General features: G+C 42.7%; 2 protein-coding genes across 5 annotated transcripts in view; both read right to left on the minus strand.

Annotated features, from left to right (window-relative positions):
* The window catches only part of LOC134795644 (uncharacterized), a 439378-nt gene that overhangs the window by 216217 nt on the left and 196070 nt on the right, over nt 1-27091 (minus strand). The gene's annotated exons all lie outside the window — the stretch shown is intronic.
* On the minus strand, nt 774-25990 carry LOC134795844 (uncharacterized). The gene is made up of 2 exons (XM_063767779.1): nt 25891-25990; nt 774-2108 (listed from the first exon to the last, which is right to left on the minus strand). The coding sequence occupies exons 1-2, from the start codon at nt 25922-25924 to the stop codon at nt 955-957; spliced, it is 1188 nt and encodes a 395-aa protein (XP_063623849.1). The 5' UTR covers nt 25925-25990; the 3' UTR covers nt 774-954.

The following is a 27091-nucleotide window of genomic DNA, read 5'->3' on the forward strand; positions in this document are numbered from 1 at the left end:
TTACATGAGACTAAAATATAATAATTGTGTTTGAATGTAATTAAACGTATGATATGTAAAAAAAAAATATTACATGTGAGATGTAACAGTTTCTTTTTGTAAATTTGATGTCCCCGACCTCTTTTTATAACAAAAAACCGAGCAAACAGGCATTTTTGTGCAGCAGTGTTCACGCGCGCGTCTGGACTCGGTCTAGTGAAAAATCCAAGTGCAACTAGTTTTATTACCCGCGCTAGATTAGATTGACGCGCTAATCTTGTACCTCGGCAGAGGGGAAATAGTGCGAATGCCGCCTCCCTTCCGTGTTGCTCGAAGGAATAAAGTGTCAAGGTAAGAAATAATCCTTAATAAATTTTAAACAAAAAAGGTTATATGCAACTTTTTGGTAAGACTCACCATATTCATGTATTAACTTGTTGACGTTCAATATAACATAGTAGGTGATAGTACTGAAAGAAATCTTATACGGAGAATAAGCTTGTAAAGTTATTCTCCGTGTACGATTTCTTGAGTGCAACCCGTTGTTTTTTATTTCGAATACGAGGAAAGTAAAATGCATGACGTGTTTTTTTAATACAAGACTAAGTATACATTTTTATAGTATTTTTTGAGGGTACTTTCAATTAACAATTTAGGCAAAAGTATCGTTATTTATGGAATGGGGACTCAAATATCAGAATGGAAATTGTATAAAAAATCCATTTATACCCAAATTTTAATTGTTAATATTATAAGCAATATTATTTTATATTATAAGCAATTCAAATTTGGGTATAAATGGATTTTTTATACAATTTCCATTCTGATATTTGAGTCCCCATTCCATAAATAACGATACTTTTGCCTAAATTGTTAATTGAAAGTACCCTCAAAAATACTATAAAAATGTATACTTAGTCTTGTCAGAATGGAAATTTATTTAAAATATTATTTAAAGGGATAGCTGGTCCGGATCTAGATATGATCTTTTTGAGCCATCTTTGCCATTCTCAAACGCTCTCTCCGTACACGTTCGTACTCAAGCACTCTTATATAGTTCGTTACCTCATTAAACTCCACTCGGATCCTTAACAGCCTTTCATATATCTTTATCAAATACATCACTTCATCCTCAAATGTTAATTTAATTTGTGACACGTTATTAAACTCGTACATCGCCCTGTACCCATTGTTAAACTGTATTTTTAAATTCTGTAAAACAGCAGCGGAGTATCCTATTTGGTATCTAGTCACCTTTGAGTATCTTTCCTTGAGCTTCTGAGCGTATATGAACTTATACTGAGCACCATAAATGAATTGAGCCATGAGTGCTAGAGTTCTTTCTATGGCTTTGCGATCTTTGTAATATAACTCAGTTTCTTCTTTAATTAACTTCCGATCTATGTATCCAACGGGACCCCCTTCGAACAATTCCTGTAATTTTCTTGTAATCATTTCATTTACCATAGTTTTATTTGGGTTTTGTCTATAATGACGAAATCTCTTCGTCGTCATCTGTCGGCGAGATATATTCATACTCGCAGTTTCATCCACCCATTTTGAATTTTGAAATTCAGCATAAAGTGTGTTGAATCGTCTTGTAGTTTCGTTAAACATATCTTGTTTAAAGTCCGGCTTGGTGGGTATCGGCTGTTCAAGCATTTGCTCTAGCTCTAATTTATTTTCGGGGTTTTTGTAAAGTTTTTTGTAGATGTTTTCTGCGTCCTCTCTTTTTAGGACTTGACTTTTTGAAGCAGGCTCGGGTGCTTGAGGTGTGGAGTATTTTTTCTGCGTTTGAGCATAATTTCGTGTGCGCAAGGAGGTTTGAGCGTAATTTCGGGTGCGCTGGGGCGCTTGAGCGTAATTTCGGGTGCGCTGGGGCGCTTGAGCGTAACTTTGTCCCTGAAGATTGAGCATGGGGTTCTTTGGTGTTTCATCGTCGAGCGATTCGAGTAAAGGAATATTTAGCGTTCGAAATTTGAGCATTCGACGTTCATCAGTAAGGGTTTTATTGTAGATTGGGTGTGGAGTTTTCTTGTTGTAAACTGGACCGATCACGCTGCTGAATATGTCGTCTATTTCTGTATCGAATAAATCCAGATTGTCTGTGCTGTAGCCAACGGAAAAGACTGGAAGAGGATAATTTAGGATTTTTTTAAGCTGTACATTTAAGTAGATGTTATTCATGATGTATTTATACCACTTTGAGAACACATCAATTTTTTTTCATATGTTTTGACTATATTTTAAAGTAGTCACTAATATATATAAATTATATATCCCTGCCCTATTGTGACGTTCAGAACACAGTTTAGCCTATTGTGACGGATCACAATAGGGTAAACTGTATAGAAGATTGTTGACAAAGTGATGAAATGATGCTTGGTGCCTTTCACCCGAGTTAAACAATCTACTTTTCGTTCTAAAACTGCTAATAGTCAACGACATTACTCATTCAGCCAATGACTATTAAATAAGAATTGAATAAATAAAAAAAGCTATTTTTAGGGTTTCGTACCTCAAAAGTAAAACCCCCCCCCCTTTATGAAACTACTGGGTCTAAAATTTTGAAAAAAATACACATACTGAAGGGGAGACAGTTTACTCAAAAACGGCTAAACTGATCATGTTCGCTATAGTTTTCATTTAATGTGTTTCTTAAGTTCTATGTTTACTATTTTTTTCATATTTTTGGACACATAGTTAGAGGGGGGGGACACATTTTATCAAACTTAACGTTTTAAAAGACGTATCCAATGATAGCCCTTACTGTTGAAGCGAAAAATAATTACACCCCCACTTTACGTGTACTTTACGAGGTACCTTATGTAACGTGACTATTAATATTGCACTGGCAACACTTTGCTAGCTAAATTCATAGTGAACGAATGGCTACGTCACAACTGGTCGGTCACGGTTGACAGTTGACACTTCGGAACGAGACGTCTTCGCGTAAGGTTGGTGACATTTTGAATATTTATGTATTTGCTTTGAATAGTTGGATATTTTGCATAATAAACATTTGATTCGTTACTTGTTGTTTAAAACTATCTTTTACCCTTGAAATATCGTAACATATCAGAAGTAGGGATCGTTGCGAAAAAATAAACAAACTTTTCGTATACCACGCCATTAGCTCGAACGTTATTGAATTCAAATTAAATAAAAAAATGAGTAGCTATACCAAAAATATTAGTGAAAATAGAAAGAATTTAAATATTTAAACATATTAAGTATCGTTTATTTTAGAAATGATCTGTCAGTGAACTGATGCATATGGATTTCAAATTGGAATCCTACCGACATCTTTAATATTTTTTTTGAAAACGTTGTTTAATTGCTAAAATATAAGTGAAATATTAAAGAACTAATAATATTATATATATTTAGTGTTTTTAGTAATAAAAATAATACATTTTGAAGCAGATGAACATGGATTAAAGAGAAACGGTTGATAAAAGTTATTTTTTTAATTACTTCAAATATCGATAAAATACAAAAATATAGTTAAAAATAGAAAGAATAAATATACTTATATACATTGTGTACAATTAATCGTGAAAATAAACAGACATGGATTGGATGAATATGGATTTAAAAAGAAAAAAGAATAGAATACTTTACAATAAGGTGATTTTTGTGACTTACCCTCATTCTTAATAATTGAAATAGATGACTAATTATCTTATTCCGACATAAATTTATGTAACGTTAGACCGAGTGATCGATTCCACTGACTTTTATGTTCTGTTAATTTAATTGTTTAAGGCTTTCCAACTTCAAGAACTGACATAAATGTATCCGAGTTTCAGAAAATGAGTGACGAAGATACTGAAAGAAAGCGGCCTGGAGGCTCGCGACGCAGCCGTGGACGCAGTCGCCGTGATGATCGGAGTACGCGAACGCGACATACCCGCAGCCGCAGCCGCAGCCTACGCAGACCCCGCAACTCATTGACACGGCCAAGTCGCAGTCGCAGTCGTCGTGATGATCGCGCTTCGCGGACGAGGCCTAGCCGCAGTCGTCGCCGAAGTTCGAGCATCGATAGCACTGAATCACTGCGACAGCGAGAGCAGGAGCTCATACGGAAAAGAGAACAGCTCAAGATTCTTGAAAGTGAGGTACGTTGCAAACGTTCACGAATAAACGACGAGCGGGAAGTGCGTTCTTTGCCAGCATTGCGTGCCTCTCGTGGCCAAGCCCGTAGCAAAAATACGCCACGAAACCACCGTCATATTCGTGATCGTTGCCTAAGAACACCTGCTAAGGAACGCAGCCCTGACTTTGATGGAAATAAAAATGAGAAGCACAAAGCAACATCAAGTCTTCTTGATGAGTTTGTAAAATTATTAAAATCAAAGACTGGGCATAGTGAATCGTTTTCTGGCTCGAGTTTAAATAATGTCATACCTGAGTTTGACCCTATGTCGAAAGAGCAGACAGTAAATGTCTGGCTCGATAAAGTCGAGGAATGCTCAGAAATTTATAACTGGAACGATAAACAAACGATTCACTACGCTCTGCCAAAACTTACTGGACTTGCGAAAACCTGGTATCAGGGTCTACCCTCAATTAAGCATACATGGACTGAGTGGAAAGATTTATTGAGAGAATCTTTTCCAGCCACTGAAAATTACGCTGAATTATTAACTGATATGCTTAATAGACGGGTACGCCCTGGGGAATCATTTGAAATGTATTACTTTGCCAAAATTAATCTTTTGAATAGATGTAAGATATTTGGAAAGCAAGCTGTGGACTGTTTACTTTACGCGATTGATGACAGAGGTGTGCGCGTAGGCGCCCAAGCAGCCAAATTTGACAAGCCTGAAGATGTACTTGAATTCTTTAAAACCATAAAATCGAATAATAGAAATCAATTAGATAATGCAAATAATATGAACCGCGATCGGCGTCCAGGTAACACAAATAGTTCTTTATCAAAGCCTAGTGATGTTAACGGTAGCGCAACTAAAAGTAATAGCCAGAAGGGAACTATTAAGTGCTTTAATTGTCAGGGTGTGGGACATCCTAGCTTTAAATGTCCCAAACCCCTATTAAAGTGTACTACTTGTAACTTTATTGGTCACGATTCTCTACATTGTACAAAAACCAAAGAAAATCCACCTAAGGAGAAAAGTGTTCTTAGAGTTTCAGTGTCTGAAAATACTAGCGACAAATATAAGATTCTAATAAACATAAACGGTATCCCCATTCTGTGCCAAGTAGACTTAGGTAGTGAGGCTACTCTTATTCAGAAAAATGCTGCTTTGCAATTGGGTATTACTTGGAAGGAAGTTACGGGTCCTTACTTGACAGGCCTAGGTAACGTCCCATACTTACCATTGGGTTTTACTTTTGCTGATATAGAGGTTCAGGGCATTATAGAAAGGAATGTAGAAGTATTTATAGTAGATGACCATTTAATGAAATGTAACATCTTACTTGGACATAGTTATACGGAGAGACCTACGTTGACGATTATTAAGACTCCGAAAGAATTGAAGTTTGAACGAACAGAACATGTAGATGATATTAAAGTTGAGTTAAATACGGCTTGTGATGTTTCCATCGATGTAGGTGAAATGATATCTGTTCCAGTAAAGTCTAACATTTCTTGTCATGGCAATTTTTATGTGAATGGGTCGATTAGGGGTCCCGTTGGGCAAGAATACTACCTTATGCCAGGTGAATACCAAGTTAAAGGTGTTAACTGCAATCTTTTTATTCAGAATGTTAGCTCAACACCGCTACACTTTAAAGAAAACACCCTTATTACTCGCGCCAAATTCGTAGGTAGTAGTAAGAGAGTTTTGCATATTTCAAATGACTTGCTCCCTCAGGAATCCGTAAGACCCAAATGTGGGGAACAGTTAACCGATAGCCAGAAACGCCAATGCGAAGAGTTACTAAGTGAATTTAAAGATTGTTTCTCAACTGGAATGCACGACTTAGGGTTTACTAACGTGACTGAGATGGAGATTCACCTTAAGGACACTACTCCAGTAGTATATAGACCGTATCGTCTATTAGCTAATTCCGAGCGTAAGCTAGTTCAGGACATGGTTAGTGATATGTTGGATCATGGAATAGTGCGTGACTCCGAGTCTCCTTATGCGAGCCCAATCGTATTAGTCAAAAAGAAGTCGGGTGAAAAACGCCTTTGCGTAGACTACCGCGCTCTCAACAGCCGCACCAAAAGAGATCATTATCCTTTGCCACATATTGAGGATCTATTGGATCAGCTTTCTGGCCAGTCGTTATTTACATCCCTAGATTTAGCCTCAGGCTATCATCAGATTCCTATAGCCGAGAATTCCCGCGAGAAAACAGCGTTTGTCACACCCGACGGTTTATATGAGTACAACCGGGTACCATTCGGTTTGGCAAACGCTCCTGCCGTTTTTCAGAGAGCAATTCACAAAGTCCTCAGTAAATCTAAAGTGAGCTATGTCGTAATTTATATGGACGATATTTTGATACCGTCCAAGTCCTTCGAGGAAGGGCTTGAACGTCTCAAAGAGGTGTTGGGCTTGTTGAAAGAAGCAGGGTTTACTTTAAAAATGGAAAAGTGTCACTTCTTCCAAGAGAAAATTGATTTCCTTGGATTTGAGTTAGATCAGGATGGTATAAGGCCCGGGCTCTCAAAAACTGAAGCCGTAGCCAAATTCCCAACACCAACCAATCAACACGAAATAAGGAGGTTCCTCGGGTTGGCGAGTTTCTTCAGGAAGTTCGTTAAGGGATTCGCCGTATTAGCGAGGCCTTTGACGAACCTCTTGAGGAAAGATACTCCCTGGCAGTGGAGTGACTCAGAGAACCAAGCTTTTCAAACCATAAAGGAGAAACTAGTAGATAGGCCTGTTCTAGCATTGTACGACCATACTGCAGAGACGCAATTGCATACAGATGCCAGCAAATTCGGCATTGCAGGCATACTGATGCAAAGGAAACAATCCGATGCCTGGCGGCCAGTCGCTTACTATAGCCGTCAAACTCAGCCTGATGAAATGAAACTACATTCATTTGAACTCGAGACGCTTGCTGTTGTGAATTCTCTGAGTAAATTTCGTACATACCTTATCGGTATAAAGTTCACCATAGTCAGTGATTGCAACGCCTTACGGTCGACTTTTACTAAAAGGGACCTTGTCCCACGCATATCACGCTGGTGGATACAATTCTTAGAATTCGACTGCACCATCGAATATCGTCCGGGTGAAAGAATGTCACACGTTGATGCCCTCAGCAGGGGACCTGTATCAGTGGGTCCTGAGCCAACACATACACTGGATGTTTTATCCGTTGGTACTGAAGATTGGATAACCACTGTGCAGTCCTCTGATGACGAAATCAAACGCATAAAGGATATGCTTGAAGACCCGGAGACACCTAAGATCGTTAGTATTTACAAGGATTATACACTTAAAAATGGACGGGTCTTTCGCGTACTTAAAGATGGTGGAACGAGGTGGGTAGTCCCAAAAGGAGTCCGTTGGCAACTTCTGAAAGCTAACCATGACAGCGTAGGTCATTTTGGGTTTGAGAAGACGCTAGAGCGGATACGTTCCTCATTTTGGTTCACAAAGATGCGTAAATTTATAAAAAAATACGTATCCGCTTGCCTTGAGTGCGCTCACCATAAGTTGCCAGCAGGCTCCCGAGAGGGACTACTACACCCCATCCCAAAGGTTGACGTTCCGTTCCACACACTCCACGCCGACCATCTCGGCCCATTCCCAAAAAGTAGACGCGGTTTTACTTACATATTAGTGATGGTGGATGCTTTCACAAAATACGTAAGCCTTTTTCCTGTTCGAAGCACTAAAACTAAGGAAAGCATTAGGGCATTTAAAACGCTTTTCAGTTATTTTGGGTCACCTACGCTGTCGTGTATAGCTAGTTTTTAATCATACATGTTTAGTTTTAATCGTTCTTCTATGTTAATCTATTTTTGTGTGTTTATTGTCATTATTTTTACCATGTAACTTGTGTCTAATTTTACCATGTAACTTGTGTCTTATTTTTTTATTATTTTATTATGTCACGTGTCTAGATATAAGTCTTTATTGTTCCCCAATTAAATATTACCTTTTTTCCCTAATTTTGTAAACATTTGTAATACGCTACTGTGATTGGTTCAATAAATAAAATACTTACTCTGCACGTAACACCCACGCCTTGAGTAGGCGTGGCCAAGAGTACCCGCGGTGGGGATCGCGCCGCGCGCGCCTATATATACGCGCCCACCCTGGATGCTTGTCACTCACTCATCAATAGCCACAGAGGCACCAGCCTCCCAACACTCTCCAAAGTTTTCTTATAAATCAACAAATGTGTTTTCATTAAACACCCTACACAGCCCCGGTAATGGTGCGGTAATCCGGAGGTAATCTGCAGCAGCCAGCCAGCGCGTTCCAGCCGTCGTGTACGAGTTCCTGACTTCGGAATCTGCGAGCCCCACAGTAACTACGCTCGACATTATGGTCCTTCGTTTGCCGAATGAAGAAAGAAACAAGTACGCGCTGAATTTTAAGTAGAACTATACTTAATTCAGGAGAACAAAGAAAAACGAACGCGCTGAGCCCCCGAAGTTCGCTTCGGCTCAGACCTTACCATACCAACCTTTTCCGTAACCCACCATTACCGGCTTGCCGGTGGACCGTGCAGTGTCGTAGGTTCGCCTCCACTCACGTGTCCTGGCAACTTTAGTTGCATGTGTCACATGGTGATACCATCACACTGTTTTCGAACGCTCTAGGCCTTGCACTTTAGCCATTGCGGGAGATTCAGTGCACCGAGGGATCCACGCTTAGGGGCACTGACGCTGCGCTCGGTAGCGTCAGAGCATAGGCGTTAGGCAGGTAAATTTGTATATAGTTAGGGACCCCCCGCGTGTGTCAAGTGTTGTGTTGTGTTGTGTGCGTAAAAATCAAGAAAGAAGAAGATGTCGCAAGACGGAAGATCACTACGCTCACGCAAACGGGACCTGCCTGTCCCCACGCCTACGCCCTCGTCCGGCAATACTACGTCCGGCGCAACCAATACGTGGAGCAAAGGCACCAGTGGCGACCAGAAAACTAGTGATGAGAAAGAAAATGAGTCGGTACACTCAGACGAGCGTCATAACGATACAGTGGTAGTTCGCAGTCGGTCGAATACTTTAGTGCCACCCGTTGTTGCGCCGCCGCCGCGAGCGCCGTCTGTTCGCGAGTCAGTTAGGTCTGTTCGCGAATCGGTAAGTAGGGACCGCGATAGTGAATTAACCGTGCTGTTAGCAGAGCTCGAGGTTCGTAAAGCCGCTCTAGTCGTAGCCAAAGCAGAGTCCGATACTGCCAAGTTAATGCTGCAGATTGCCCAAGTTAAGGCGCAGTCTGACGGCGGCAGTGTCGAGTCCGAGGCCGAGGTACGAACTAGAAGTTGGGTAGAACGACAAGCGACGCTACAGCGCGAGATCGCGCGTAAAAACGTAAAAATCCCGCCGCCGAAAGAGACCGCGCCGCGCGCCGCGCCCGACCGGGCCAGCAAACCGCAACCGCGATATTTAGAGGTACCACACGGTACCTACCCGCCGATGTATCACAAGCCGCCTGAGTTACCCCCGTTCGGCGGAGATATCACCGAATGGATATCGTTTAGAGCGGAGTTCGAGGACACGTCGCCCATGTTTAGTGCCGTCAATAATGTCAGTAGAATCAGACGCGCGCTTAAAGGCGAGGCCCGGACGGCCGTAAAATCGATCATGTACACTGTTTAGGATCCATACGAAATTATGGAAGCGCTAGAACGGCAATTTGGCGACCCCGAGGAAATTGTACTTACGGAGCTGCATAATATCAAACGCATGCCGCGTTTGTCGGAAGACAATGCTAATATCTCGTCGTTTGCCGCGCATATCACGAACGCCGTCGCCACCGTGAAATCATTGCGTCAAGAAAAATATTTGCACGCGCCTGAACTAGTGAACAAAATAGTGGACAAATTAAATTTGATAGTGCGTTACGAATGGGCCAAATATAGGCAGACTAATTCGGAAACTCCCGGCTTAGCCGCTTTATCTGAGTTTCTCAACGACATTAGTACTGCAGCCAAACGCGTAAACCGCAGACCGGCTACTAGATCGCGAGCTGTAGTGAACACGGTATCTTTTGAACACGAACCTAGGCGGTCGAGCAACGCTCCCTCTAGATCTCGCGTCCCCGCGTTCTCCCGCGACTGTAGCACGGGCTCGGAGTCAGATTTCCACGAAGATTACCCACGCGAAACGGAGAGTAGATCGCGTAGTAAACATACTGTCGCACAAGTAAAACCGCGCGAAAATAACAATAAAAAAAAACCCGCGTCAACCGGAGCTAGACCCAAACAGCAGGTATCGTTCGTCCCTGTCTCGCGCAGTACGTGCGCCATTTGTAAGAGCGGGAACGAGCACAAAGTCAGTGCGTGCTCAAAGTTTTTAGCCGCGACGATATCTGAGCGATGGGATCTGGTGAAGGGTGCTAGATTGTGCTACAGATGTTTAGACGTGAATCACCGTAGGCCGTTTAAGTGTAAATACGTCGCGTGCGGTGTAAATCAGTGCGAAGCCGGACACAGTAAGCTGTTACACGGACTGAACGCGGCCGCGCCCGCGAACGGTAACAGTACGCCGGCCGTATCTGTAAACAATATTAGACTCCCGCAAACGTATCTTAAAGTCATGCCTGTAGAGGTGTCGGGACCTTTAGGTACCGTACAAACCCTCGCGCTACTCGATGAAGGCGCGGCAATGACTTTAATGCTGCACGAGACAGCTGACAAAATCGCGCCTCGTGTACGCGGAGAGACGCTAGAAATTGAAGGAATAGGCGGCAGAGTCACAGACCCTGATTCGTATTCACTACAGGTCGCGATTAGGGGTTTTTGTAGCCGACATTTGGAGTTAATGGAGGTGCTCACGATAGGCGATATAGGTATAGGTTCGCAAGGCGTACCACGTGACTTAGTCGACAAGTGCGAACATTTGTCGAAAATCGCGGACGAGTTAAGTTACCCGACGTCAGTACCTACTATCGTGATAGGCCAAGATAACTGGCACCTCATCATTTCTCGGCAAGTCATAGACGGCCCGCCTAACCTTCCCGTCGCGAGTCTAACTAGATTAGGATGGGTCCTACACGGCCCAGACCGAACGCGTCGCGCCGCGGTAAATTTTGTAGGGCACGCACGGCCCAAAACCGCGGACGACGAAGCTCTAGAGCTTATGAAACAGCATTTCGACATAGAATCGTTAGGCGTTTCTCAAAAGTTGCCTCGGGCCGATCCCGACCAACGCGCGCTAAACTTATTAAAAGCCACGTGTGATAAGATACCGGGGGAGAATCGGTATCGAGCGGGCTTATTATGGCGAACTGACGACGAAAAACTCCCCGATAACCGAGCGCAAGCGTTAAAGCGGCTATTCAGTCTAGAACGTAAACTAGACCGCGACGTAAAGTTGAAAGCCGAATATACGAAACACATGAACAACTTGCTCGATAAAGGTTACGCGGAGAAAATGAACTCGCCCCCGCCCCCCGACTCACCCCGGACGTGGTACCTAGCTCATTTCCCCACATTTCACCCACAGCGCGGTAAAATGCGGTTAGTTTGGGACGCGGCTGCTACAGCATACGGACGTTCGCTAAACAGCGCGCTGTTAGCCGGCCCCGATCTGTTAGAGTCACTTTTTGGCGTATTAGTGCGGTTCCGCGAAGGTAAAATCGCGGTAATAGCCGACGTCAAAGAGATGTTTTTGCAGATCGAAATAGTAGAGCGAGATCGGGACGCGTTACGTTTCGTTTGGAGGGGGGAAGACCGTACATCTCCTCCACAAGAGTACAGAATGAAGCGGCTTATATTTGGATCGGCAGCGTCGCCGATAACCGCGTTATATGTCAAAAACGAAAACGCAAAAACGCATAGTACTGAGTTTCCGATCGCAGCTGAAAAAACAATTAAAAATACGTACATGGACGACATGTTGATCGCCCTCGACACGTCAGAGGAACACGCCAGACGCGTAGTAAACGATATTTACGAGCTAAACATGCGCGCGTCCTTCGAACTCCGCGGGTTCGCTTCGAACCACCCTGCGGTAATTTCTGACGTAGTTAATAGCAAAGAGGAAACGTCTTTGTTAGGCGCGAGCGAGAGCGAACGTACATTAGGTTTGAAATGGAATCACAAGCGTGACACCTTAGGTTTCAACGTGAACTTTCGTAATACGCCCGAAGACGTACTTAACGGTCAGAAATTGCCAACGAAGCGACAGGTAACGAGTAGCGCGATGTCAATATTCGATCCGATCGGTTACGTAAGCCCCATATCCGTCTTAGGCAAGGCGTTAATGCAGGAAATATGGAGGACAGGAATCGGTTGGGACTCGCCTATACCCGTCTCACTCGCACCCGCCTGGCGATCGTTCATCGATAACGTACAACAATTACGAGACTTAGAGATTCCGCGACACGTGCCCGCATTTAATAGGGAGGCATATATGCATGTTTTTTGCGACGCGAGCGAAAAAATATATGCCGCGGCCGTGTATTTAGTTAGCGTCAACCCCGAGGGGACTAGAACTTCCGCGTTAGTAGCCGCTAAGGCCCGCGTTTCGCCTCTCCGGGTAGTTAGCATTCCGAGGATGGAATTGCAGAGCTGCGTACTAGCTACTAGATTAGCGGAAACCATAGTCAAGGAGTCAGATTACGTAATAAAGGACAAGTATTTTTGGTCTGACTCCAAAACGGCGCTCACGTGGATACGTTCGGACCCACGTAGGTATAAAACATTCGTAGCACATAGGTTAGCAGAAATCGAGAACACTACCACCCCCGCCAACTGGCGCTGGGTGCCTAGTGCAGCTAACGTGGCTGACGACGCGACTCGCGGTATACCTGCGCAATTCGGAGTGAACCATCGGTGGTTCATAGGGCCCGATTTTATACGTAAACCGGAAGAGCATTGGCCGACCGAAAAAGCGCCAACGCCCGTCGCCGATACGGGCGAAGAGCGCGTCAACAAACTCGTATGCTCAGTAGGTGTCGCGAAAAATAAGTTTGAGTACCTGCCGGAGGTAAGTAGGTTCTCAAAGTTCGTACGACTAGTTCGCGCCACCGCTAGGGTTCTGGTTGCCGCCGAGGTATTTAAAGCCTCACTGCTATCTAAGAAAACAGATACAGAAATGAATAAGGGGCATTTAAATTTAGCAGAGATATTGCTAATTCGCCGGAGTCAACATGCTGCCTTTCCAGAGGAGATTAAGCTATTGGAAACTGGGCGGCCTCTACCGAAGAAGTCTCCGCTGCATAAGATAGCAATACAACTTGATAAGAACGGAGTCATAGTGCTAAACGCTAGAATTGACAAAGACGTGCACATACCCGTTCTACACGCAAAAGAAGATTTCGTCAAGCTGCTAATACATCATTTTCATGCGCTCTTCGACCACGGCAACCACGCAACCGTCATCAACGAGTTGAAGCAGAGATATTTTATTATCGGGCTGCGCGGTAATATTCGCTATATAGCGAACAAGTGCCAATGGTGTCGGACCTATAAAGGAACCACACTCAAGGTTCCTGTAGGCGACCTCCCGCCAGAGAGGCTCCAGGCGAATCAACCGCCATTTACCGCTGCAGCCGTAGACCTTTTTGGCCCTATGCAAATCACAATAGGCCGCCGCCGCGAAAAGAGATGGGGTGTACTATACACATGCCTCACGACACGCGCTGTGCACTTAGAGCTTGCCGCCTCACTTTCGGCATCCTCTATGATACTTTCCTTGCGCAGAATGATAGCGCGACGCGGCACGCCTACAGTTCTTTACTCTGACAACGCCACCAACTTTTACGGCGCAGAGCGAGAACTGGCAGAGGCCAAGAAGACGCTGCCCGACACTTTAAAGCCATTTTTGATCGAGCGAGCCATAACCTGGAAAAAGATACCGCCCGGCAACCCTTCCGCCGGCGGTGCATGGGAACGGCTCGTAGGCAGCGTGAAAAGGTCACTAAAGGTAACACTCAAAGAGAGAGCACCTCACGAAGAAGTTCTGCATACATTACTGCTGGAAGCCGAGCACATAGTCAACTCTCGACCGTTGACACCAGTGAATCCAGACCTAGACAGCGAAGCTCTGACGCCGAACCATTTTCTCATCGGGCGATCGAGCTCAATGTCACCACTGGGCGTCTTCACCGACGCGACTATGTCACTCTCGTCATGGAAGACAGCGCAGACCTTAGCCGACCATTTTTGGAGGCGCTGGCAGCGAGAATACCGACCCAGCCTCCTCCCTCGGCCCGGTGCTCATCAGAACGTGAAGAAACTACATGTAGGCGACGTAGTCATCGTAGCGGACAGCTCCATGCCACGAGGAACATGGCCTAGAGGCGTAATCGCACAACTCTTTCCCGGCCCTGATGGCCACGTAAGAGTAGCCATTGTTCGCACCCGCGCAGGTGACGTCCGCCGCCCAGTTTCCCGGCTTATACCTATATACTCCTCGCAATCAGACGGTGTTGACACACGTGGGGGAGATTGTCGTGTATAGCTAGTTTTTAATCATACATGTTTAGTTTTAATCGTTCTTCTATGTTAATCTATTTTTGTGTGTTTATTGTCATTATTTTTACCATGTAACTTGTGTCTAATTTTACCATGTAACTTGTGTCTTATTTTTTTATTATTTTATTATGTCACGTGTCTAGATATAAGTCTTTATTGTTCCCCAATTAAATATTACCTTTTTTCCCTAATTTTGTAAACATTTGTAATACGCTACTGTGATTGGTTCAATAAATAAAATACTTACTCTGCACGTAACACCCACGCCTTGAGTAGGCGTGGCCAAGAGTACCCACGGTGGGGATCGCGCCGCGCGCGCCTATATATACGCGCCCACCCTGGATGCTTGTCACTCAGATTGATTGATATATTCATTCCGCCGTCGTGACCGCACGTATACTTCGTGCCATGCCACGAAGTCGTGTGTGTCACGCTTACCATCTTGGCAACACAGGCTCCAGCAACAAAGCACCATCGACGCAGCGGACTCACGTCCCATCCCGATGGCGCCCACAACTTCAGACACCATCGCCGTAGCGGGCCACACCACCCGCACGACTATGGACGCTACTACTCTACAACTGCAGACACCATCGCCGTTCGGACAAGATGCGCCGCTCGCCCATGACCCTACACCTCTAGCACCTCAGCCGGAGCGGGACACACCACCCGCACGACTACATCTACAGACACCATCGCCGTAGCGGGCTTAACCGCCCGCACGACCTTGGACGACCACCACAGCTCCATCTCCTGCAGCACCAGCGCGTCTGCCAGCAACATGGACGCACAGAAACCCACCTCACAACAGAAGCACTGTCATCCCCAAAATGATGACGTTTGACCTCCCCACGAGGTGGGGAGCGACCCGAATCAGCCGTCACAGCCGGAAGGCGGGCGCGGCCACGCATACCTCCTTCGAGGTATCGCAAGATTATCCAGTCCAGTCCAGTGCTTGTCACTCACTCATCAATAGCCACAGAGGCACCAGCCTCCCAACACTCTCCAAAGTTTTCTTATAAATCAACAAATGTGTTTTCATTAAACACCCTACACAGCCCCGGTAATGGTGCGGTAATCCGGAGGTAATCTGCAGCAGCCAGCCAGCGCGTTCCAGCCGTCGTGTACGAGTTCCTGACTTCGGAATCTGCGAGCCCCACAGTAACTACGCTCGACATACGCGGTTAATAACAGACAGAGGCACAAGCTTCACAAGTAAGAAATTCAAAACCTTTATACAGTCAATTGGCACGAAACACATCCTCAACGCCGTTGCTACACCAAGGGCCAATGGGCAGGTCGAACGTTACAACAGGACGATCTTGTCTGCTCTTGGTTCCATGGTGCATGGCAAAAATAAGAACACTTGGGAAGATTTACTCCCTGATGTGCAGTTAGGGTTAAATACGACAGTTCATGACGTCACAAAGAAAACACCGACGGAACTCTTGTTTGGTAGAACACTTACAAACCCGTCACAAGGCATATTAAACGAAATCGCGGATGAGATTGAGGATAAAAACGTAGACGATAGAACAATACAGGACATTCGGTCTCAAGCTTCGGATAATATAAAAGAAAATCAAGAAAAAACAAAGGAGCGATATGACAGAAACAAAAAACAAAGTACAGTATACAAAGAGGGCGATTTAGTTAGGATTGCGAGGGCTGTAGTGACGGGACCAGGTCAATCTAAAAAGCTTCAGGCCAAATGTAAAGGCCCTTATAGAATTAAAAAAGTTTTACCAAATGATCGCTTTCTTGTGGAGGATACTCCTTTAACCAAAAAGGGAGCTAGGTATGAGACAGTTGTCGCAATTGATAAAATATTCCCTTGGCTTAGCTTTAGTACCGCTGCTTGCTCTTCAAGTGAAGATGGTGAGGATGATGGGAGCAATGAAGAATGATTAATGATAATGAACAATACATTAGATAAATAGTAACTTTATACTTACAGTTAACTTTAAAATTTGAAATCTACCATGATTAGTGAATTCTAGCCATCTTTACTATCGTAAAATATACGGATTTAACTATTATAGAACTGTGATTGATATGATATAATGCACTGATTGGTAAAATGTAATCGAACCTATTAATCGAATGTTGAAAATATATTTTTGAATGAGGGATATTTGAGTCGGGCATGATTGGCATATGAACTTGTCGCCCAGGATTGGCTCAAATTCCATGGATGTATTGATTAAGTGAATCTTTAATATTTTAAGATAATAATAATATGACTTTTGTGAAAACGTAGGATAGTAAACGATGTTTGAGCCGGGCATGATTGGCGTATGAACTCGCCGCCCAGGAGTGGCTCAAACTAGATAAGTTTGTGACTCGATTATAATGATATAATGATGAATAGAGGAATGATTGAGTCGGGCAGGATTGGCGTATGAACTCGTCGCCCAGGAGTGGCTCAATCATATCCATAAGTGATTGTGTGGTTGTGAAGGAAGTAACTTCCACACTTAGGGAGGGTGTCTGGAATCGGGCATGATTGGTGTACGAACTCACCGCCCAGGAGTGGTTCCTAACATCGCAGTCATGACAGTGGGGGAGTAGCGAGGAATAACTTCCTTACTTCATGGCTATAATTGGAGTGATCTTTTGATTTAGGATTATGTGAACTTGTATATGATATTGAATTATTGATATATGAATTACGTCATGATCCTTAGATAAGATAGATTTTAGACGAATTACGAATTTCTAAAATAAACTGATATTGTGATTAAAGCGTATTTGTAAAAATTAGAATAATATCTAGAACGAAGAGACTCGTTCCTGAAGGATGGCCGACTGTAACGTGACTATTAATATTGCACTGGCAACACTTTGCTAGCTAAATTCATAGTGAACGAATGGCTACGTCACAACTGGTCGGTCACGGTTGACAGTTGACACTTCGGAACGAGACGTCTTCGCGTAAGGTTGGTGACATTTTGAATATTTATGTATTTGCTTTGAATAGTTGGATATTTTGCATAATAAACATTTGATTCGTTACTTGTTGTTTAAAACTATCTTTTACCCTTGAAATATCGTAACACTTATAATAGTAGATTGTTAACCAATTTCTGCCGGCACTCATTTCTGCCGGCACTCATTTCTGCCGAGGTAGTTTGGCGCTCGAACGCAATGAGATACGATACGAGGAAAATTAAATGCATGTTTTAAAAAATATATGACTAAGTATGAATTTTATATAGTATTTTTTGAGGGTACTTTCAATTAACAATTTAGGCAAAAGTATCGTTATTTATGGAATGGGGAGTCAAATATCAGTATGGAAATTGTATAACAAATCCAATTGGAATGGATACCCAAATTTCAATTGCTTATCGTTAAATATTAATAAAATCTTACTTGGAACCTAAAATGCTCTAGTGCGGAAGCGTATAATTTTCTGTACACCTTTTAGAACAACAATGACCCTCTTTCAGAGCATGGGAAATGAAAATATTTTTTTTTAGATTTTATTGTACGAATTTGTCGGATTTATTGATTTAAATTGCAGCTTTCTAGCACTACTAATCACGGAGCAAAGCCTCGGACAGACGGCAGACAGACAAACAGACAGACAGATGGATAAACTATAAGGGTTCCTAGTTGACTACGGAACCCTAAAAAGTGAGTGAGAGTGAGTAAAAAGCGGAAGTCCGCTCTTCATCACGTTTTCTTTAATATATTGCAGTTTATGACAATATTTTAGCATGGAATATGACTGACATTTCAAGAATTCAAACTCAATCGTAATGTAATCAATTTTATTAGATTAAAGATAGCAAGTATCACTATTCACTTTACAATACAAGTGCACTCGTCAAGCGCTGTCACCATAATGACCGCCTTTTGCGATCATCATGGCGCCCAGAAACCGGACCGGAAACGAGTCGGATTGGCGCCTCATAATACTCTTCTCTGATTGGCTGGTTAGAAGCGGGCTGTCAAAACTGACATTAGTGTTGCTAGCCATAATAATTGTGACCAAAAGGTCGTTAAATATTAATTTATCATTAAAAATCACACCAATATTACATTATCAATTAAAAATCATAACACTCGGCCATCCGACTTGTACACCGTCCCGGTGTACACTCATTACACATTCTAAATTAGACAATCTTATTAAGATTCTATTACAAATAACATAACACAGTAAGCACTTTTCTTATAACTGCAACCTAAAATTAACTAAATTTAAGCTTTAATTTCACAAAACGAGATTCCAACTTTAATTAATTAATTTATACATTACACACTGTCAATACTGCTTTTATGAGTAAGACAATTAATCTTATAAAATCGGCTTGTATTATCTTCTGAAACCTGATATTATATCAGTAAATACTACAAGTAAAATCATAACACTCTGTCATTTAAGCAAATACACTGGTTAGTATCTACAATGGTTACATTATGAAACAATTATACTATCCTCTAATTCTTTTGAGATCGCTTTTTAAATTCTGATAAGGGAATATTATCGTCTGTTTCATAATCTGATGTTTCGCTAGAACTACTACTAGATAAAGACTTATTTGAGTCAGGGTTAGGTGAATTAATCTTGATCCAAGGTCTTAACCTATCGATTGCAACGACACTCTTAAACGGCCTTTTCTTTTTGCCGAATCCGGGAATTTCGGCTATTTGGTACCTATCGTTGCCCAAAATCTTTACAACTTTATAGGGACCAATAAATTTAGACAACAGTTTTGTGCTATTTCCCTTATTGTAAAAATTAGTGCGAGTTAATTTCACCAAATCCCCTTCCTTAAAAACTGCAGCGGGAACTCTTCCTAAATCGAATCTCAGTTTCTGTTTGGTTTGGCTCATTTGAATGTTGTCATCGACTTCTCTCCTCAAATCTGTCATGGATTTGCGAGCGGCGTCGGTTTCAACACCCAACTTGTTTGAGAGACCATCTTGAGATTTAATACCAAAAAGAGTCTCCGATGCAGTCTTCTGGGTGGTGGCATTGATGGTGTTATTTATGCCCCACTGAATTTTTTTCAGACACACGTCCCAACTTCGTTCGTCTTGACCTAAATTATGCCTCATCATGGAATTTAATATAGTCTGATTGAACCTTTCGGCTTGACCGTTTGCCCTAGGGCAAGCCACCGCGTTTAGGATATGTTTGATTCCATTAGAATCACAAAATCTTTTAAAAGCCGCTGATGTAAACGAGGTACCTCGGTCGGAAATTATTCGCGCGGGATACATGAAATCATGAAAAACATCTTCTAATACTTTCACTGTGGTTTTTGTCTTAGTATTCTTTACCGGTTTCACAAAAACGTATTTAGTGAATCCGTCTACAATTGTCAAAATATACGCATTACCTTTAACACTCTTTACAAATGGACCTAAGTGGTCCACGTGAATCGTGTGAAACGGTTTGTCGCCTTTTGGTATGGGATACAATTGGCCTTGCTTTTGTTTAGCAGAACTATCCTTATTATACGCGCAAGATATACAGTTGTCCACGTATTTTTTTATAAAACGACGAAGTTTTGGGAACCAGTATTGCCCTTGAACCCTCTCTATAGTCTTAGTTACGCCAAGGTGTCCGATATCGTCATGGTTCGCGTGACAAATTTGAAACCGCGCGCTTCGCGGCACTACCAAACGCAAATTATCGTCTACTCTCCTATAAAGCTTATGATCTTTGAACACATAGTTTTTCTTAATGTCCCTAGCCTCCTCGTCATTTTCCGGCTTAAGAATCTTCACGATACGTGCTACATCAGGATCGGACAGCTGTAAGGTCAAAAGCCAATCATCTTTTTCTATGTTATAAACAGTGTACGTGTGTGAGTCGTTGTCGTTATCTGTCAACCTAGTATTACGACTAAGAGCGTCAGCATGGGTCATTTGTGTACCAGGCCTATACTCTATATCGAAGGTGAACTCGCTAATTTGGAGCCACCATCTGGCGATTCGAGGTACTAGGTCGCGCTTGGTCAACGTTGTCCTGATAGCGTTACAGTCTGTCACAACCTTAAAATTAATTCCTAATAGGTACACTCTAAACTTTTTTAGAGAGTTCACTATCGCCAAAGTTTCTAGCTCATACGAATGCAAGTGACGCTCTTCCGGAGTGGTCTGCCTACTAAAATAGGCTACAGGTTTCAACACACGAGGATTCTCTTGCCACTGTAGCAGTATTCCGGCCACTCCAAGAGAACTTGCATCCGTATGAAGCTCGGTGTCAAGTTTAGAGTCGTATAAAGCTAATATTGGACGATCGATCAACATACTTTTTAACGTGGTGAAAGCATGAAGCTCTACTTCAGACCATTTAAATGCCACATCTTTCTTCAGTAGATTTGTGAGTGGTCTAGCAATCTCGCCAAAACCTTTCACAAATCTCCGGAAATACCCAGCCAGGCCTAAAAACTGCCTAACCTCGTGCACTGTCTGAGGGATAGGAAATGTCTTGACTGCCAATATTTTATCTTCATTGGGCCGAATCCCATCAGCCGAGATTTCATAGCCAAGGTAATTAATCGTGTTGTCAAAGAAGCGACATTTTGACAGTTTAAGTGTAAGACCATTCTCCCTGATGAGTTTCAAGACATCTTCTAATCTCTCTATACCTTTCTCTAAATCACCAGATGGCACAAGGATGTCGTCCAGGTATGCTAATGCAGATTCAAATCGCTTCGATCCAAGCATTCGGTTAATAAGTCTCTGGAAGACCGCCGGCGCATTAGCAAGGCCGAACGGCATCCTCTTAAATTCATAGTGCCCATCTGGTGTTACAAAGCCTGTAAGGCGTCGACTATCTTCCGCCATGGGCACCTGATAATAGCCAGACGCGAGATCTAGAGTGGTGAAAAAGCGGTTACCACTTAAGTTCGACAACTGGTCTTCGATCAGAGGGAGCGGGAAGCAATCTTTTTTTGTTTTATTGTTCAAAGCCCGGAAGTCGACACATAATCGTTGTTCACCCGTTTTTTTCTTTACCATTAGGATGGGACTGGCATAGTCCGAGTTCGACTCTTGAATAATATCATTGCTCAAAAGTTCTTCAATAGTGTTGCGTACCTGCTCCCTCTCAAAATGCGACAGTCTATAAGGCCTGTAGACTACTGGCCGGTCATCTAGTAAGTCTATTGTCATTTCAACATCCTTAGCCGACCCTATTTCGCTCAGATTTAACGCAAAACAATCACGGTAGGACTGAAGAAGCGCATGTAACCTATCGACAAACTCTGTACTGACGTCCTTGCCTACCTTGATATCGTTCTTTTCAATTGGCTCTAATGACGAGATGTCGCAGGAAATCCTATTTACATGGCGAATTTTCTTTTCTACAAATGGTGAAGCCCTGGCCAAAAGAACCTTTGAGTCCAATGTCAACACATCTTTAGATAAATTGGTCAACACTAAATGACCCCTCCCATCCTTGATACTATACGCACCCTGATGTAGATGATATTCCTTTCCAGGTTCACCGCAACTGTGGCCTTCAACATAAACATCACCGGAAAAAGAGGAATCTTCTGAATACACTTCGACAAGGTTCACCCCCTGTATCTTGGTAGAGTTAAGAGTCAATAACTTCACAGAATTATCCTGTTGCATTTCATTCATTGGGCTCTTATAAAAGAACAACTTAAGGCTGTCCTTCAAAACCGTTACGAAAGGTAACTCTGTGAAATTCTGCCCAATCAGTAAGGGCGCCTGTAACAATTCATCACTAACCACCAGTACTTCAATAGAAGCTTCAACTTCGTCAATTTTTACAGTCACAAAGCTTTTATAGACAGGAAACACCAACGACTCTCCAAATCCTTTTATTGCAGGTAGTTCCGAATAACATTTTGCCAAATTAATTTTCTCGCCCTCGGATTCTCGTATCAAGCTACACTCACTACCAAAGTCTACGTACGCTACATAATCGCCGCCATTGACACCAATCTTTCTAAAAAACTTATCATTGGTATTGCGGAATGTGTAGATCCTAAGAACTTTGCGCTCTTCACCAACCGTGCTCTTTTTGCTATCATTCCTAAGTTGTAAAGGATTAAGCTTGCAGGATGCAGAATCGTGACCTACCCGTTGGCATTTCTGACATTTTACTATGGGTTGAGGACATTTACTAAAAGAATGCCCCTTTCCACGACAATTGAAGCAAGTCATAGAGGTTTCGCCCGTAGGACCCGAAGAGTTCTGCTTGGGCCCAGCTTCACTACGTTTCCTATTAAAAGGCACGTCAGGAGGTCGTTGCGAATTGAGATAATCCAATAAATCTTCTGGTTCCTCACAATTTAAAGTTTGAGCACCGTTCCTAACGGACTTATCTAATATGCCGTGTACTATACACTGCACCGCTTTCTTTGCTCGGATCTCACATCTGTTTAGTAAAGTTAGCTTATCGTAGAAATACTCGCGATAATGCTCACCGGCACGCGTGGTCCGAGCTAGCATTTCTTCGAGAAGCCGACCATAATTTTGCTCGTTTGGGAAAGCCTTTTTAAGTTTCGTCTGCCACTCCTCCCAGCTATATACTACGGACGGTAAGGACTCGAACCATTTCTTAGCAAGTCCCGTGAGTTTTTGAAGTGCGAAATGTATGGTCTGCTTCTCGTTCCAGTCATATATTTTAACACATTCGTTGACTTTATGAATCCAGCTATCTATGCTTTGTGCTTTACTGGAGGGATCAAATTCAGGCACCACATTATTTAATTGACTATTATTCAATTGATGTGCCTTGTCTTTGTTCCCTCCTTGCAAAGAACTGATAAGCCGTAGTACCTCATTAAACGTGACTCCTTGTGGTGGGACTGCCTCAACTGGTGTAGCTGGCTGTCCTTCTGGCACCTCAGTATGTTGCTCAAGTACCGGCGTGGCGGCATCGGCTGTGGCGACATCCTCGACTGTCCAATCTGCCGATGGAACAGTCCTGCGGGTCTTCTTCCTTGGTCCTTGGCACGAAGACAGCATCTCTAGTCTCCGCTTCTTCCGTGTAGCTTGTGTGTGCTCGCGTCGTTGACCATCTGATGTCTCATCTTCGGTATCGGCTGCCATAACCTCAGGATAAAATTTAAAATGAGTTACAGTTCAATATCCAGCTTTCAAAACTCATGCTTATAGGTACCAGATTTCCGTTTCAAACTAAAGACTCGATTCCTAAATCAAACCCCCTTATTTGGTCTACCATCGAGTCTACCATCGAGTCTACCATCGAGTCTACCATCGAGTCTACCATCGAGTCTACCATCGAGTCTACCATCGAGTCTACCATCGAGTCTACCATCGAGTCTACCATCGAGTCTACCATCGAGTCTACCATCGAGTCTACCATCGAGTCTACCATCGAGTCTACCATCGAGTCTACCATCGAGTCTACCATCGAGTCTACCATCGAGTCTACCATCGAGTCTACCATCGAGTCTACCATCGAGTCTACCATCGAGTCTACCATCGAGTCTACCATCGAGTCTACCATCGAGTCTACCATCGAGTCTACCATCGAGTCTACCATCGAGTCTACCATCGAGTCTACCATCGAGTCTACCATCGAGTCTACCATCGAGTCTACCATCGAGTCTACCATCGAGTCTACCATCGAGTCTACCATCGAGTCTACCATCGAGTCTACCATCGAGTCTACCATCGAGTCTACCATCGAGTCTACCATCGAGTCTACCATCGAGTCTACCATCGAGTCTACCATCGAGTCTACCATCGAGTCTACCATCGAGTCTGCCATCGAGTCTGCCATCGAGTCTGCCATCGAGTCTACCATCGAGTCTACCATCGAGTCTACCATCGAGTCTACCATCGAGTCTACCATCGAGTCTACCATAGAGTCTACCATAGAGTCTACCATCGAGTCTACCATAGAGTCTACCATCGAGTCTACCATCGAGTCTACCATCGAGTCTACCATCGAGTCTACCATCGAGTCTACCATCGAGTCTACCATCGAGTCTACCATCGAGTCTACCATCGAGTCTACCATCGAGTCTACCATCGAGTCTAAACTCTGAAGTCCATGTCAACCAATTTCAACTCCAACAACCCACGCACCCTGCAACACGCGTGGTCGAGTCTTAGCAGACTATCCAATTTTTTTTTTTTTTTTTTTATTCCGAGATATACTATAGGCACACATGGCTTTCCAGCAGCAACACACATGGTCGCGTACTAGCCAACTATTCTTTGTTTTACTACAGTAAGTACAGGCACACATAGTCCTTGAGCAGCAACACACGTGGTCGCGTACTATTTAGTATTCATTGTTATACTCCAAGCTCACATGGCCTTTGAGCAGCAACACACATGGTCGCGTACTAGCTAACTATTCATTGTTATACTACAGGCACACTTGGCCCTCTAGCAGCAACACACATGGTCGCGTACTAGCTAACTATTCATTGTTATACTACAGGCACACTTGGCCCTCTAGCAGCAACACACATGGTCGCGTACTAGCTAACTATTCATTGTTATACTACAGACACATTGGCCCTCTAGCAGCAACACACATGGTCGCGTACTAGCTAACTATTCATTGTTATACTACAGGCACACTTGGCCCTCTAGCAGCAACACACATGGTCACGTACTAGCTAACTATTCATTGTTATACTACAGGCACACTTGGCCCTCTAGCAGCAACACACATGGTCGCGTACTAGCTAACTATTCATTGTTATACTACAAGCACACATGGCCCTTGAGCAGCAACACACATGGTTACTTACTATCTATATACTCGTATCTATTCCAATGATCAGCTTAAGAAACCTACTAACATCACTACACACATGGATACTGATTACGGTTAGCTACTCTAATCAGCTAAACCACTTAACGGTACGGTTCACTTTCACAATTATCAATTTTAAGAGAAAAATCAAAACTAAATGTCTCAATTTCAAAATAACATACCTTGCTCACTTGTTGTTCGTCCCCTCTTCTGAGATTTCAAGAATTCAAACTCAATCGTAATGTAATCAATTTTATTAGATTAAAGATAGCAAGTATCACTATTCACTTTACAATACAAGTGCACTCGTCAAGCGCTGTCACCATAATGACCGCCTTTTGCGATCATCATGGCGCCCAGAAACCGGACCGGAAACGAGTCGGATTGGCGCCTCATAATACTCTTCTCTGATTGGCTGGTTAGAAGCGGGCTGTCAAAACTGACATTAGTGTTGCTAGCCATAATAATTGTGACCAAAAGGTCGTTAAATATTAATTTATCATTAAAAATCACACCAATATTACATTATCAATTAAAAATCATAACAGACATGATAATGAGAATGACGATGGTATAGTATTGTTTGTACTTACGGAGAAATAATATGTAAATAGCTATTTGAAACATGGCTCAGTCTCTCGGACGCACTGAAATTTATTATTTCTTCGAATAATAAACCATTACTAATTATATGAGCGACTGAGCGTATAATTGTAGGTACGTGCACTATGCTTAATAGGTATTTTTAAGCGTTATCTTAATTATAATACTAAGTATTCGAACGAGCGAGCGAAGCGAAATTAAGTTCTTACATTCGACTTGAAACATTGGGCTGGTTAGGGGCACGTCCCGGCATTTCGATGTTTTTAACCTGATCTATCAGAGCATAGTTTGATGGGCAATAACTTAAAAGTACTTAAATGTATTCTAATTTACGAGTAAATTATAATAATAATAAAAAAAAATGTTATTTATTAAGGTATAAACCCATTCCATTTCATTACAATATTACAATAATAAACTAAAATTAAAGCTATGAATTACAACTAAAAAAGTAGGTACCTACTAATTATATAGGTGCAGCGGAAATCTTGCTCATAAATCATCTATTTGCGAGTTCCTGTAATTGGCTCTATATATCTATTTAAGATTCCATTGTCATTTAGTTAGCTGTTGGATCTCCTTATGTAAATAAATAAATAAAGTAGCAGGTTGTGTACACTACATTAACAATGCTGTTCGTCGATTCACTCACTCTCCCGACAAACGACCAGTGCCTTTTACGCATTATAGTGTAAAAGTCATCTACTCTGTTCTCGGCGAACATACCAGACGCACTACACCGCCACGGTAGCCGTGACATTGCACGAAACGCGTTGTTGTACTGTACTCGGAGTCTTATAAGTATATTAGTTATTATATTTAGCCACGTCAAATTAAACCGAATTTGGGCAAGCTGCGGAAATAATTCGTGTAGTTTTGAAAATTGGTACAGGCATACCTTGTGGTGTCCAGATAAATATACTAAAAGTCCTCGAGGGTAGGGGGTGTGCTGGGGGTGTAGAGGGGGTTTGAAGGTACCTTTTTTCATATTTTTGCTTATATCTCGAATATCTGTACGAATAGAATTATAATTACTTCGGACAAAAGTTTTAACATAAAATTTACTACAAATTTGGTTATGTTTATTTTTACTCTATTACCCCCAGCACACCCCCTACCCTCGAGGACTTTTAGTATATTTATCTGTACACCACAAGGTATACCTGTACCAATTTTCAAAACTACACGAAT

This window comes from Cydia splendana, chromosome 12, assembly GCF_910591565.1.
Source record: "Cydia splendana chromosome 12, ilCydSple1.2, whole genome shotgun sequence".
Classification (NCBI taxonomy): Eukaryota; Metazoa; Arthropoda; class Insecta; order Lepidoptera; family Tortricidae; genus Cydia; species Cydia splendana.

Coding starts and splice junctions, on each gene's coding strand:
- LOC134795844 (XM_063767779.1), bottom strand. CDS start 25,924: ATGTTTCAAATAGCTATTTACATATTATTTCTCC. Junction 2,109..25,890: donor TATTTACATATTATTTCTCC/GTAAGTACAAAC, acceptor ATCCTCTTCCAG/TCTTTTCCGTTGGCTACAGC.